Raw genomic sequence first — 16,562 nt, forward strand, 5'->3', positions numbered from 1 at the left:
GCTCCTCAGATGCCTTCTGTCCTCCTTGTGTAACCGTCTTGTCACCACCCCCATTGTCATAATTTTGAGATAGGAGTTACAATAAAATTTTAAATTAAATTTGTTTTGGATTATTTTAAATGGATAGATATTAGGCTTTCAACTACTTTCTGAAGACTATTTTTCAAATTGATTAAATATACCCCTTATATTTCAAAGAACTAATCCATAATAACAGAATAAATTACTGTGCACATTGCTCACTAATGATGACTACACTTCAGAATTAGACATGTGATCCAACCAAAAGATCAGTTTTAAACTACTCTTTTGCTCTGAGCAGAAGCTACAGTATGTGTGATGATGTAGTGGTGGGCCTGACTAGACCCAGGTGTAGTGGGACATGCAGAACAACTAACCAGTTGTATTCATCCCTAAAATGCTGGAGTAAGTAGAGTCAAGATACCTTTTCTAGGTAGAGAGTGATGGAGAAGAAATGAACCACTTTCATATCCCTTAAAAGGCCCAACAATTTTTTTTTAATTTCTGAGGGAATTTTATACCATTTCTAATTATTTTTCTACGAAGGAAGGCCCTTTTAATCAGTACAGAAAGAATGGCTTTGATTTGGAATATGTTTTAAAAGCAGAGCTATTTATCTTCACATCATATACAATGTTTTTTTAGTGTTGATCAACATTCATTACAATGTTATTACACACTTACTAAGATTTCATTTGTTCTTTTCACAGATTTCAGGAAACCTTACTGTGCCTTGGATTACAGGGTGTTCTAGGAAAAGAGCAGTAAGTAATCTTTGGTTTATCACAACAAATGAGTTTCCTCTCATAGTCTTAGTGGGAATATCATTGAAAATTTTTATGATTTTTATATAACTAGTACATGGTAACTTTGATAAAGCTGAATTGTCTTAGAAAACATATTTCCAGATCAAAATATCTAATCTTTAAAGACAACTTTAATTAAAATTCAGAAATAAACATACTAAATATCTTGTGGGCAGAACTTTCTGTTTAAAAAAATTATATTTTTATTTGAAAGTTTTTTATAATATAATTTATAAAATAATGCCTAAATAAAAATGAAAGAAAATGGATTTATAACTAAAAGAAAACCATTTAATGCAACTCATAAAATGTCATAGTTTCCTACTATTTAGTTGACCATACAATTTAATATTAATAGACAATAAATATTTACTAATATACCTTGCTAGTGTTATTATCATTCAGTATTTAATAATTATATTGAGTTTGGAGCTGTATTTTTTTCAAGGAATCTTACTTTTTCTGTGAAAGATCCATAGAAAAATATTTAACCAAGTACCCAGAATATTTAGTTGTAGCTGGTACACTTTCTAAGACAATTAGGAATAGTGCTTCCTCAAGACCCAGCTATACCACTGCTAGGTATATACCCAAAGTTTGCTCAAGTACACAAAAGGGATATTTGCTCAACCATGTTTATAGCAGCATTATTTGTAATAGCCAGAACCTGGAAACAACCCAGATGTCCATCAACGGAGGAATGGGTACAGAAATTGTGGTATTTTTACATAATGGAATACTATTCAGCAATCAAAAAGGAGGAAATCATGAAATTTGCAGGCAAATGATGGGATCTAGAAAAGATCATCCTGAGTGAAATATCCCAGAAGGAGAAAGACAAACACGGTATATACTCACTTATATAGACCTATAAGATATGATAAACATAATGAAATCTATACACCTAAAAAAGATAATCAAGAGAGCGGACATGGGGTAAGATTATCAATCCCCGTTTAGAAAGACATATGGGATGCGCATTGAACATATGACAGGAGTCTACTGAGCGCATTTGAAAGACTCTAACTAGCAGTGTCTTCAAAGCAAAGACTCATGACCAAACCTTTGGCAGAGTACAGGGAATCATAAGAAAGAAGGGGAGTTAGTATGATGAGGAAAGGATAGGAGCTCCACAAGGACCAAATATATCTGGGCACAGGGTCTTTTCTGAGACTGACATGCAACCAAGGACCATGTATGAATGTAACCCAGAAACTCTGCTCAGATGTAGCCTGTGGTAGCTCAGTGACCAATTGGTTTTCCATAGTGAGGGGAACAAGGACTGTTTCTAACAGGAACTCAATGACTGGCTCTTTGGCCTCCCCACCCCCCAAGGGAGGAGCAGTCCTGTTAGGCCACGGAGGAGGGCTTTGCAGCCAGTCCTGAAGATACCTGATAAAACAGGATCAGATGAATGGGGAGGAGGTCCCCCCTATTAGTGGACTTGGCAAGGGGCACGGTGGAGATGAGGGAGGGAGGGAGGGACTGGGAGGGAATGAGGGATCAGGACAAGGCTAGGATACAGAGTTAATAAAATGTAACTGATAAGAAAAAAATAAAATAAAATAAAAAACAAACAAAATGAATAAAGTGTAATTAATAAAAGTTAAATAAAAAATTAAAAAAAAGAAAACTATAAAGCCAAGAAAAATAAGCAAATAGACATTTACAGAAATAACTTAAGTTACAAAAGGATTGATAGGTTTGAGGACAAATTAAATTAAAGCTAGGACTTCAGTATTTGGACAATACTCTCTAGTTTCATTACTTCCTTCTCTTCTCAATAAAGATAAAATTCTGAAAATAATGTAAGAGAGTTCTGAAAATTGGAAACAAGGTAAAATAAAGAATCCAGGGCATGGAGGAACCATAAGGTGCTTTGTTATTTACATAACAGCAAAAGCAGAAGACCACCTGATTTCAATGACATGTAACACTCAAACTAGCAATAAAAATAAATAAATTTAAAAAAACAGCATTAATAGCTTCTCCCTCCCTAAGAGTTCCATAAATATTTTTGGTAAATAATCTAGAAAGCTCTAACAACCACTTTGCAGCCAGGAAACTGCTCACCTTCCCAAATGAGACTGAACTTACCTGCTTTCCCAGAGACACCCACATAGAGTACTAAAGGAGAATACTGAAACAATCAGACTTCTCTGGGGAGCCTTTCTCTGTGTCCTATACACTACACAGTTTTGTGTGCCGCATACCAAACGAGGCTGCTAATCAGCATCATCAAGAGGAATTAAGCCACAACAGGAAGTCCCGGAAATGTGGTGAATCTATTTTTCTTTCTACAGATAATGGTCTACTGAGTGGCATTATACGAATGTTATCTTTATAAGTGCCTTGTTTTTCATCACTCTGGTGGCACAAAGAAGATTAGTAGAAACATCAAATGATTTTAGATCACACAAACAAAACATACAGAAATTACAGAATCACTGAAACCATAATCTTGTTAAATTTCTAGAGTTATGAGAACACAATGATTCCAGAGATGGCCGGAGACAGGCAAAAGGTTAGTTGAAGTCAACCTTGAGGCAGTGTCCAAGGTAAGGCACACCTTTCTTAGGAAAAGCAAAGGGTGCTGTTTTCCAAAGTTTCCTTAGGGAGGAGTAAGTGTTGCTTTAGGTCTTAAGTCAGTTGACATTACCATATTAGGTTAAAATACACTGTGTACTGAATAGTTTGGAGTTAAGGCAGATGTTTGCAAAGTTCTAAGCACATCTCCAGTTAAGGGTTGAATGGAAAATAACACAGAACAAAGGTCCTAGATAATATACGACTTATCGACGTGACAGTGGTCACCCTGTTCTGGGCCTAGGCAGCAGAGAAACTGAGTGTGTTCTTGCCCTGCTAAAGCCCTTTCATTTAGAAATTGGTTGTCTGGAAGGCCTGTTTCCAAGAGACATGAGCTTTCCAGTCATCTGATGTGACAAACCTGTAGGCGCCATCAGAATTTCTAAGCTAAACTGAAGTCGATGTGTATCTGTTAAAAAGATAAGAATGAAAGCCTGGAAAGATCCAGGCACCTGATGAAAATCCCTCAGTATACAAAAAACAGGGCTGTTGTAATCTGAGTGATAAAAGGTCGTCTACTGACACAAACACTGACTTGAGTCAGATGTTGGTATTATCTGACAAACAAGTTAAAACACATATTGTTAAAAAGCTTCAGTAAGCAGGTCCAAGTTATCGTAAACAACAGAAAATGTTTGTAGGATAGCTCAGCTGGTACAGTGCTTGTTTGTCACTGACTTTCATCCGTAATACTTAGTAAAATAATTTAAACATATTATCTCCAAGTTCATGGAACCTTTCTTCTGCTTAGTCTACAGGTTAACTGTTATGTTAAGTTTTAGTTCTGTTATTACATGACTCAGCTTCTTAATTTCTAGTAACTAGAATCTAATTGGTTCTTCTTCATCTTATTAGTCTTGTTAATATCGTCCTTTACTCATGTGTAATTTTCCTGGTTCAAATGCCATAGTCACCTATAACTTTTTAAATTTGTTGAAATTTTTATCTGGTAATTATATATTTTATTTCTTTATGGCTCCTTATTATAGATCAATTTTGTTATGTGATTTTTTTTTCTTTTCAGTGTTGCTTAAAGTCTTTATATATTTCAGTTGGTGTCTACATTTGGAAAAATAGCCCTTTCCTTCATACAGACAAGTTTGCATGACCTAACTTTACCTACAAACCTGGCTAAAGAGTTCAAGTGTCTGTTGTTTTCCACAGACAGATTTGTTTCTCCGGAAACTGTTAATTTCTGTCTTCTGCTGTCTGACTCTGTCACCTTCTCATAATAGTTTTTCTATTGGAGATGTGAATAAACATCCATTTACCCCATCTAGGGCACCACCAACAGAACAAAGTTTGATCTCAAAGTTTGAGCACCATGCTGTGTAAGAAATATATAAGAACATGTTTGTGGTTTTGCACAAAATCAGATTTTATTGAACAAAAAAATTTCAAGCAGTTTCAATGGAGGTGATTGCCAGACATTCCCAGTTTCTGTGGTAACCCTTGTGAAGGAAACATGGGTTCTTATGTTCTAACATTATTTAATAATATTTACTTTCAAATTGTACAGTAAGTGCATCTGTCTGCCTGTCTGTCTTTCTCTCTGTATCTCTGTCTGTATGTGAAGATGTATAAATGTTGCACAATGACTACAATGTTCAAAGGGGCAAGGAATTTTGAAGAGGACTGGGAAGGCAGTATTGAGAAACAAGTCAGGATGTAAGAGTCTGTGGGCTGATAAGATAAAGAACCAGAAATGGCCTACAGGGAAGAAGTTTCTGTTATGAGTCAGGCAGCTGCATGTCAGAAGTTTGAGAGGCAAACTGCTGAGTTGAGTCTAGCTGGCTACAGAGGTGAAAGGGCAGGAACACAGGGGCGAATGGAAGGTATGTCAAGATGGATGAACAAGAAGCGTGCAGACAGCATAAAGGGCTGCAACATTTTAAAGTGTATCTCCTTTGATTAAATTATTTTGCCCTCTTTTGTAAACCAGTCTTGCTCTAAGGTAGCACCTTCCTGGGATAGCAACCTCATTATAAATTTAGATGAATAAAGAGAAGGTTAAAAGACAATGCAATAAGGAATGAGGAATGCATGGCCTGAAATTTAGCCTCCATGATGGTCTTCTGGCTTTCTAGGCTTATAGGAGAATATAGGTTTTGGTGTTACCTATGATGAAGGATGGCTACCTGCTGTGGTAAGCAGGCAGTGTATAATAGTTTTAGGTTTAGGATGTTAATTATGAGGGATTCTTTGGAAGATACGCTCCCTTTCCTAAAATGGGGATGGGATCATGGATAATATGGAAGACATATTTAGAATTATTGTAGATACTTTATTACTGTTCTCTTGCCTAGAGTTATGTCAGGTTAGTTCAAGAGGTTCAGGGGTTGTAAAATTATCCCAGGTGGGAGGGAACCCAATTCCAGAACTGAGTCTGAGGTAGCCGTAGCTTACCCTGCTTTGGTGGTTCCTGCATTTTAGTTATGATCCCATCTATTAACTGTAGGGACTAGAGTAGGTAGAGGAGAATCAGATATTAGGAAAAGACTTAAGAACATAGTATATTATCTCAGAGAAATCATGAGAAGGATATTTGGGGTGGGCTGGTAAAGAAAGAGATAAAGAAAAGAGAAGTATAGTTGTGATTAGGGAAAGATGTTTATATAGAAATACGTCAGTACTTTTTAGGAGAGTAGCTTCCATAGCTTGGAGTTAAAAACAGGAGGAGATCATAGAGACTGGTGGTTTGAGAGGTTGTAGATAATGAAACACATAGATATGAAAGTGGAAGATTAATGAAACTTTACCACTTAGGTCTCTTGGATCCAGAGATGAGTAACTACCACAGCCCATAGTCAGGAAGGTCATTCTACAATTATTTTATCTAACTGTTTAGAAAAATATTCAACTACTCACATATCAAAATCATAATTCATAGGATGTTGGCTATTTCCAAGGGCCTTTTCTGCATCTTTTGAGGCAATTATGTGCTCTGTACTTAGCTTGTTCACGTGATGGATTATATATTCATATTGATTTATGTATGTTGAATCATCCATGTATTTTTGAGATGAAGCCAACTTGATCGTGCAACATAACTCTTTAATATATTGTTTAATTCAGGTTGCAAGTATTTTACCGATAATTTTTGCATCTATGTTCATCAGAAGTATTGTTCTGTGTTTTTTTTTTTTCATTGAGTTTTTGTTCTGAGTATTGGGATAATACTGGATTCTGAAATGAATTTGGAAATATTATTTTAGTTTCTGGTTTCTAGACTGACTTGAGTATTGGTGTCAGCTCTTTTTTGAAGGTCTGGTAGAATTCATTTTCTACTGTATTCATTAGCCCTGCATATTTTTAACTGGGATATTTTAAATAATATTTCTATCTTATTTGTTGTTATGGGTCATTATATTATTTAATTAACCTTGATTTAACTTTGGTAGGTCATATACATCTAGAAATTTGTCCATTTCTTTCAAACTTTCTAGTTGTGAGGAATATAAGTTTTTGAAGTATGTCATTGTGATTCTCTGAATTTCCTCAGTGTCCGATACAATTCTCATTTCTAGGCTTATTGATTTGGATTATCTCTTCCTTTCTTTCGGTTAATTGTCCAAGGGCTTGTCAATCTTGTAAGTCCTTTTAAAGAAACAACTTTTTCATTGGTTCTTTTTATTTTATTTTCCCATTTCATTAATTTAGCCTCTATGTATAGTTCTTTTCTCACATATACTGATTTTGAGTGTTTTTGTTGTTATTGTTTCTCCAAAGATTTCAAGTATATTGTTGCTGATGTGTGATTTCTTCAGTGTTTTGATGTAAGTACTTAGTGTTACATAATCTTTCTCTTAGGACTGCTTTTATTTGTCTCATAGGTTTTAGTATATTGGGTTTTCACTTTCATTCAAGGCCAGTAAGTTTCATTTTCTTTCTTGAATTCATATTTTTTTGTTTTGTTTTTTGGTTTTGTTTTATTTTGAGACAGGGTTTCTCTGTGTAGCTTTGGCTGGACTCAATTTGTAGACCAGGCTGGTCTCGAACTCACAGAAATCGCTTGCCTCTGCCTCCCTGAGTGCTGGGATTACAATCATGCACCACTATGCCCAGTTTCATGACCCAATTTTTATTCAGTCATGTGTAGTGTAGTTTTCATGAGCTTCTATACTTTTTGTCATATTTATTGTTTGTTATATCCAGCTTTAATCCATGGTTATCAGATAGGGTACAGGATGTTATTTCACATTTTGTATATATGTTGAGATGTTTTTTTGTGTCCTAATATGTGGTCACTTTTAATAAAAGTTCCATAAGCTGTTAAAAGAAAGTATATTCTTGGGTGTTTGGGTGGAATGTTTTCCAGATATCTGTTAGATCCGTTTGATTTATAATGTTGTAAACTCCACATATTCTCTACTTAGGTTTTGCTTGGATGCCCTGTATATTGGTGAAAATGGACATTAAAGTCACTTACTATTGCTGCATTAGAGATAATATGTGATTTTTAGACCTAATAGTATTTGTCTGTGCTGGCAGCTATGGTCTTTCAGAACTTTTCAGAACACTAGCTTTCAATATGTCCATTAAAAACTCAGGTCTTTTATTTATGGTTGTAAGCCTAGCCTTTAGTGGCTGAGGCATAGTAAGACCTGGAGGGGACTGAAGCTCCACAAGAAGAGCAACAGAACTGAAAAAATCTGGGTACAGGGGTCTTTTCTGAGACTGATATTCTAACTAAGGACCATTCGTAGATAAAGCTTAGAAACCCTGATCAGATGTAGCCCATGGCAGCTCAGTATCCAACTAGGTTCCAAGCGGAACAGGGACCATGTCTGGCATGAACTCAATGGCTGGCAGTTTGACCACCTCACTTGAGGCGGGAACAGCCTTGCCAGGCCACAGAGGAGGACAAGGATGATACCTGATAAGCTTGGGTCAGATGGAAGGGAGGAGGACCTCCTCTATCAGTGAACTTGGAGAGAGGCATGGGAGGAGATGAGGGATGGAGAGGGGGATTGGAAGGGAATGAGGAAGGGGGCTTCATCTAAGATACAAAGTGAATAAAATATAATTAATATAAAAAATAAAAATTAAAAAAAACTCAGGTCTTAGAGCTGGAAAGAAGGCTTAGTGAATAAAAGTATACTGTGTGCTCTTCCAGAGGATACCAAGTTTTATTTCCAGGACCCACATGTGGCTCATCAAAGTCTGTAACTCCAGTCCCATTGGTTTCAATGGCCTAATCTGGGCTCAACAGGCACCAGACATACATATTGTATGCAGGCAAACATCTATACAAATACAAATTCTTATTTTTCTTAAAGTGTTATTCTGATAGACCTGCTGTTATATGTGACTTAATGTTACTTTTCTGAAGCTTTTAATATCCTTTATTCTGTACATCTAGTGTTTTACTTATTATTTGCCACAGTGAGTCTCTTTTCTGCTCCTGACTCTTTGGTGTTCTGGATACCTTTTGTACCTTGATAGGCATCTCTTTCCTTATATTTGAGAATTTTTCACCTGTGGTTTTGTTGAAAATTATTCTTTGTGCCTTTGACCTGATTTCCTCCTCCCTATTCTAATGTTACTATTTGTAGTTTTGGTGTTTTCATATTGTTCCAGATTTCCTGACTGATTTGTTCCTGTTTTTCATTTGTTTGTTTTGTTTGTTTGGTTGTTTGTTTTCTTTCTCTTTGACTGAGACATCTATTTTCTTCTAGCTTAAGTTCCTGAGATTCTCTGTTCCATCTCTGTACTTTGTGTGTGAAGCTTACCTCTGACATTGTTTGACTTCCTAAATCTTCTGTTTAAAGTTTTATTTCAGTTTGGCTTTTCTTTAGTGATTCTTTTCATTTAATTCATTTTTCATATAGTGATTTTTTTCCCATATTTCACTCAGTTGTTTGTAGTTTTTAACTTTTCATTCAGGTATTTACTCATATCCTCTTTGAACTCATTGAACATATTTTTACTTGCTGTTAGTCCTTGTCTTGTACATCAGCTAAATTGCTTTTCTCAAGGATTATTATAATTAGGGTGCTGATTTCAGAAGGAACCATTTTTTCTTTGTTGTTCATGTTGTTTGTATTTTTGCAGTGTGATCTAAGCACCTGGAGTGAGGTCATTTTGTATTGTTTTGTGGTATGCATATCTTTTTTCCCATTTATTTTGTGAGTTATGGAGCCACTCTTGGGTCTGGGAGGGAATCCCAATAATCACAGAATGGAGTGGTAAGTAGGGTGTTTTATTAGACTGAGGAGTGTCAGAGTACTTCTAGGGATCTTTAATGATGATTCTGGGCCTCCACATAGTCCGTGGACTGGCTCTGGCAGTTCCTACTTGGAGTTCTACTTAGACTTCACTGCACATAGTCCTAGATCTGCACCTACGACTGGGGAAGAGGGGAGGGTGGCTTTGAGGTTTTTAAATTTTTTTATTTCAATTACAGTTTATTCACTTTGTATCCCAGCTATAGCCCCTTCCTTCATCTCCTCCCATGCCCCTCTCTAAGTCCATTGATAGGGGAGGTCCTCTTCCCTTTCCATCTGACCTTAGCCTGAGTTTTTAGTTAATGCCACATGGACAGGAAATGGAGCACAGAGGCTTGGGTTAATCAGTCAGTGTGCCTGGACTGAACAGTTCTTGTTGAGAAAACAAACCCAAAGCCAGAGTAACCCTTAACCTCTGGTTAGAATTTCTGAACAGATAGACAGGAAATCCTAGAGACAAAGAGGAGGACAAAGGTTTGTTGTTAAATGTAAAGACAGCAATGGCAAGCGTGCAGCAGTCCCATAGAGTAATCTACCTCAATAATAACTGATTCAGAATTAGGCACCAAAATGTTAGATTTGGTGAGAGAACAGAAAAGAGTACAGTTCAAGGGAAGCATGGAAGTGTGGGGTTGCCCTTTGGGCAAAAGGTTTGTTAAATATGACAGCACAGCAAGAACAAAAGCAAAGTACCAGCCCACCTGGACAAAGAAAAATGTTCTTTTAAGGCTCCGTAGGAAGCGGGAGGTAGGGTGAACCACAAAGAAGTAGGTAAATCTCCCTTGGCATTACCAAACTAAGTAGAAAGTCCCCACATGCTCTGTTATTGGTTTGGGCCAGGTGTTTGGAAAGTCCAGACTTCTGCATAACAGCTGATTTGGTTAATATAACCTGTGAAATATGGCATGTGGAATATATGGGCCCAGTTTAGTATGACATGTGAGATAGGACAGTGATCAGGCTGCCCAGAGCTAGAGAAACTGAGAGCCTTCTTGCCCTGTTTTTAGCCTCCTTCTCTGGTTAAAGCATTGTTATCTCAAAGCCCCCCCCCCCCTTTTTTTGCTGGAAGGACAAATTTCCTTCCTAAGTGAGGTGGCAATTTTGTGCAGTTTTAATTTATTGAAGAACCAGAATGATTGTGGTTTTTATTAGCATTTCTTTAGTGATTAGTGATGATGATTTAACTTCCATTGTGGAATGGCTTTTTTCACTTGGCATAACATGATTTCATCACATGATAGATGTGGCCTGGTAACCATGCCAACTAATTGAGCTGAACAATGTAGTAATAGTTAGGACTATGGTAATATAATGTTGTTATCACTCTTTAGAAGAAAGAGGTTGGGGAAGGGTCACAAGACCTTCACCTGAGATTCTCTGTCCAGTATACCCTTTAACTACTATATTGAGGCGTGCTAAAGTATATAGGAAGTAGGAAGTTAACTGAATGGTGGATTCTGTGGTGTATTTTACCTATGTTTGTGGTCTACAATGAAATGAGACTCTATAATGATACAGTTATTTGGGGGTCACTTAGGCTCTTTTTGTTATGTCCAGATATTAATGTCCCCAAAGACCACCAGGAGCAGGACCATGTATGCAAGAGCAAAGAGCTTTATTCAGGCTGAAGCTCTGTCTCTCCACTGTCACCAACACAATGGATCAGAGAATAGAGACCATAGCAGCTGTATGGCAGGTTTTTTATTTGGGATGCCTAGCACAGATGCCCCACCCTGAGATAAAATACATTCCCATTCTTGTGTTTATCCTTAGGTTATTCCTTGGGTAGGGATTTTTGTTTTTATTTTTTTATTTTTTTTCCTGGAATTGGTGACCTATGGCCTAGTTCCTGGGACTGATGACTTTTGGTGGAGGGCATCAGACCTTGTCCTTTCATTTTAAGTTATTCTTCACCTATATTCACCATGAAGCTATTAGTTCACCAAGGTTTTACTTTGCTGAAATCCTAAATTTTGTATTCTTGGTGCCTTGTCAGAAGAAAATGTTTGCTTACATCTTTCTAGGTAAAGGTTATACAATAATTTACTGCTTTTTTGTGCACCTTCTTTGAACAATAACTTTTCAGACCATTTTGTCTTTTAAAAAATAGTTTTTTGCTGTTGAGTTATTTCAGTTTCCTAACAATGTCTGTGTATTAACCATTCGCCATATGTATAGTCTGCATGTATTGACTCCAACCTTTCACTCATCACAATTTCATCATTAGGTGGTGTTTTCTTTCTTATTGAGAGATTTTCGCTTTTATTTAATAGCATTCTAAAACTGTTTCTTTTGTTAGTGCTTTGAGGCAATAGTCAAAGGATATGCTATAACAAATGTTCTGTAGTAGTTCTTTTTTATAATTTTTATTTTTTTATATTAATTACAGTTTATTTACTTTGTATCCCAGCTGTACCCCCCTCCCTCGTTCCCTCCCAATCCCACTTTCCCTCACTTATCTCCTCCCATGTCCCTTTCCAAATCCACTGATAAGGAGGTCCTCCTCCCCTTCCATCTGACCCTAGCTTATCAAGTACCTCCAGGACTGGCTGCAATGTGCTCCTCTGGGGCCTAGCAAGGCTGCTCCTCCCTTGGTGGTGGGTGAGGAGGGGGGAGGTCAAAGAGCCAGCCATTGAGTTCTTGTCAGAAATAGTCCTTACACCCTTACTAGAGAACCCATTTGGATACTGAGCTACCATGGACTACATCAGAGCAAGGGTTCTAGGTTATATCCATACATGGTCTTTGTTGGAAATACGGTTTCATAAAAGACCCCTGTTCCCAGATATATTAGGTCCTTATAGAGCTCCTGTCCTCTCCAGGTGATTTCTATGTTTTGTTTTAATAGTTCCACAGATTATATTATTCTAAACCTTGTAAGAGATTAATAGTGTAAGAGATAGGACAATCATTTATGTTAAGTTCGCAAATAAAGAAACCAAAGTCACAGTGGCTAAGATATTATATAGTTTTTTTTTTATTGAATGTGTTTATTCTTTTTTTAAATTATGGTTTAGTCACTTTGCATCCCCCTTGTAGCTCCCTCCCTCCTCCTCTCTCAATCTCTCCCTTCATCCCCCCTTCTCCATGCATGCCTCTCCCCAAGTCCACTGATAGGGGAGGTCTTCCTTTCTTTCCTTCTGATCCTAGTCTATTAGGTCTCATCAGGAGTGGCTGCATTGTCTTCCTCTGTGGCCTAGTAAGGCTGCTTCACCCTCAGGGGCAGGTGAACAAAGAGCAGGCCAATCAGTTCATGTCAGAGACAGTCCCTGTTCCCATTATGATGGAACCCACTTAGAGACTGACCTGCCATGGGGTTCTAGGTTATCTCCATGCATGGTACTTGTTTGGAGTATTAATCTCAGAAAAGACCTCTGTGCCCAGATTTTTTGTATCTGTTGCTCTCCTTGTGGAGCTCCTTTCCTCTCCAGATCTTACTGTTTCCCGCTTCTTTCATAAAATTCCCTGCACTCTGTCCAAAGGTTAGCCATAAGTCTCAGCATTTGCTTTGATACCCTGCAGGGTAGTCTTTCAGAGGCCCTTTGTGGTAGGCTCCTGTTTTGTTCCCTATTTTCTCCTTCTCCTTCTCCTTCTCCTCCTCCTCCTTCTCCTTCTCCTTCTCCTTCTCCTCCTCCTCCTCCTCCTCCTCCTCCTCCTCCTCCTCCTCCTTCTTCTTCTTCTTTCTATCCTCTTTGCCTTCATGAATGGGGATTGAGCATTTTAGCCTGAGTCCTCCTTCTTGATTAGTTTCTTTAGGTTTTTAAGTGATTGAATGAAGTAAGAATTCAGGTTGTTTCTCATTTACATTATACAATCTTATTGTTTTTCTTCTGGTAGTATAATCAGGGAAAGAGAAAACTATAGTTTATATTGAGCATGAGTCCCTGTGCTGTTTTTATTTTCTTTTCTTTCTTTTTTAGTAGAAACATGCTTTACAATTTTTATCCCTTCATGGTTTGATAGGCTTATATAAAAAAGTGAAATGAAGAAGGTAGTTGGGTGTCTGTTTTATTCAAGTTCGGAGGGATAGGAAAATCTACTCTTATCCAGGCAGCTGAAAATGAATGATCATCACCTTTAGCTCCTATAATTCATGACAGTCCTAAAGGAAGCAGTCAATAACTGGGAAATCCACTAGTGGATACATTGCTTCCAGCCTTATCTGACCATAAGAACCACTAAAATGTATGTTGGCATGGTTGGGGGGTCTAAGGACTTGTTAAAAATAGCTCATGTTTATGCTCTATCCACTCACAATCTCTAGAGAGAAACCTGGAAAGTGAGTTCATAATACATGCCCCACGTGATTCTTATTATGGTGCTACGATGTGGACTACTCTCCTATCTCTACTGATTGGAGCATACTAATCAGATTTTGCTGCCTGGCATTAATTAAACCAAGTTGATCTCATGAAATATTAAGATGACTTTTTCAAAAAGTCAAACAGCCTGCCCTTGAGATCCTGTTAGAAATAGTCCGTGTTCCCCTTACTTTGGAAAACTACTTGGTTACTGAGCTACCACGGGCCACATCCGAGCAGAAGTTCTAGGTTATATCCATAGATGGTCCTTGGTTGAGTGTCAGTCTCAGAAAAGATCCTGTGCCCAGATATGTTTGGTCCTTGTAGAGCTCCTATCCTTTACATATCATACTAAATCCCCTTCTTTCATATGATTCCCTGCACTCTGCCATGGTTTGGTTATGAGTCTTAGTGTCTGCTTTGAAACACTGCTAGGTAGAGTCTTTCAGATGCCTTTTGTGGTAGACTCCTGTCATAAGTTCAATGCACATCCCATTTGTCTTTCTAAATGAGGATTAATCACCTTCGCCTGTGTCCACTTTCTTGATTATCTTCTTTAGGTGTGTAGATTTCATTATGTTTATCATATCTTGTAGGTCTATATAAGCGAGTATATACCAAGTTTGTCTTTCTCCTTCTGGGATACTTCACTCAGAATGATCTTTTCTAGATCCCACCACTTGCCTGCAAATTTCATGATTTCCTCCTTTTTGATTGCTGAGTAGTATTCCATTATGTAAAAATACCACAATTTCTGTATCCATTCCTCCGTTGATGGACATCTGGGTTGTTTCCAGGTTCTGGCTATTACAAATAAAGCTGCTATGAACATGGTTGAACAAATGTCCTTGTTGTGTACTTGAGCAAATTTTGGGTATATACCTAGGAGTGGTATACCTGGGTCTTGAGGTGGCACTACTCCTAGTTGTCTGAGAAAGCGCCAGATTGACTTTCAAAGTGGTTGAACCAGTTTACATTCCCACCAGCAATGGAGGAGGGTTCCCTTTTCTCCACAACCTCTCCAGCATGTGCTATCACTTGAGTTTTTCATCTTGGCCATTCTGATGGGTGTAAGGTGAAATCTCAGGGTCGTTTTGAGTTGCATTTCCCTAATGGCTAATGAGGTTGAGCATTTCTTTAAGTGTTTCTCTGCCATTCGATGTTCCTCTTTCGAGAATTCTCTGTTTAGCTCTGTTCCCCATTTTTTAAGTGGATTACTTGGTTTGTTGCTTTTCTGCTTCTTTAGTTCTTTATATATACTGGATATTACCCCTCTGTCAGTTAAAGGGTTGGTGAAGATTCTTTCCCAATCTGTAGGCTGTCTATTTGTTTTAATGACAGTGTCTTTTGCTTTACAGAAGCTTTTCAGTTTCATGAGGTCCCATTTATTGATTGTTGCTCTTAGAGCCTGTGCTGTTGGTGTTCTGTTCAGGAAGTTGTCTCCTGTGCCAATGAGTTCTAGGCTGTTTCCCAATTTTTTTCCAACTGATTTAGAGTATCTGGTTTTATGTTGAGGTCCTTGATCCACTTGGACTTTAGTTTTGTGCAGGGTGATAAATATGGATCTATTTTCATTTTTCTGCATGTAGACATCCAGTTGGTCCAGCACCATTTGTTGAAGATGCTGTCTTTTTTCCATTGAATGGATTTGGCTTCTTTGTCAAATATTGAGTATTCATAGGTGTGTGGGTTTATTTCTGGGTCTTCTCTACGATTCCATTGATCCTCCTTTCTGTTTCTATGCCAACCATGCAGTTTTTATTACTGTTGCCCTGTAGTACAGCTTGAGATCGGGAATGGAGATACCTCCAGATGATCTGTTGTTGTACAGGATCGTTTTGGAGATTCTGGGTGTTTTGTTTCTCCATATGAAGCTGAGAATCTTTTTTTCAAGGTCTGTAAAGAATTGAGTTGGTATTTTGATGGGAATTGCATTGAATCTGTAGATTGCTTTTGGCAGGATGGCCATTTTCACAATGTTAATCCTACCAATCCATGAGCACGGGAGATCTTTCCATCTTCTGAGATCTTCTTCAATTTCTTTCTTCAAAGACTTGAAGTTTTTCTCAAACAGGTCTTTCACTTGCTTGGTTAGAGTCACACCAAGGTACTTTATGTTATTAGTGGCTATTGTGAAGGGTGTTGTTTCCCTAATTTCTTTCTCAGCCTTTTTGTCTTTGGTATACAAGAGGGCTTCTGATTTTTTTTGAGTTGATTTTGTATCCTGCCACTTTGCTGAAGGTGTTTATCAGCTGAAGAAGTTCTCTAGTTGAATCTTTGGGGTCGCTCATGTATACTATCATATCATCTGCAAATAGTGACACTTTGACCTCTTCCTTTCCGATTTGTATCCCCTTGATCTCCTTTAGTTGTCTTATTGCTCTGGCTAGGACTTCAAGTACAATGTTAAAGAGATATGGAGAGAGTGGGCAGCCTTGTCTTGTCCCTGATTTCAGTGGGATTGATTTAAGTTTCTCTCCATTGAGTTTGATGTTGGCTATAGGCTTGCTGTATATTGCCTTTACTATCTTTAGATATGTGCCTTGTATCCCTGATCTCTCCAAGACTTTAAACATAAATGGGTGTTGGACTTTGTCGAATGCTTTTTCAGCATCCAAGGA

General features: G+C 37.7%; 1 protein-coding gene across 1 annotated transcript in view; it reads left to right on the forward strand.

The window, feature by feature from the left end:
* The window catches only part of Hdx (highly divergent homeobox), a 140,730-nt gene that overhangs the window by 40,184 nt on the left and 83,984 nt on the right, over nucleotides 1-16,562 (forward strand). The window contains exon 3 of the mRNA XM_055597007.1: nucleotides 732-785. Within this exon, the coding sequence (XP_055452982.1) occupies nucleotides 732-785 (54 nt within the window). The remainder of the gene's footprint in view (nucleotides 1-731; nucleotides 786-16,562) is intronic.

This window comes from Psammomys obesus, unplaced genomic scaffold, assembly GCF_907164565.1.
Source record: "Psammomys obesus unplaced genomic scaffold, mPsaObe1.curated_primary_1811, whole genome shotgun sequence".
Classification (NCBI taxonomy): Eukaryota; Metazoa; Chordata; class Mammalia; order Rodentia; family Muridae; genus Psammomys; species Psammomys obesus.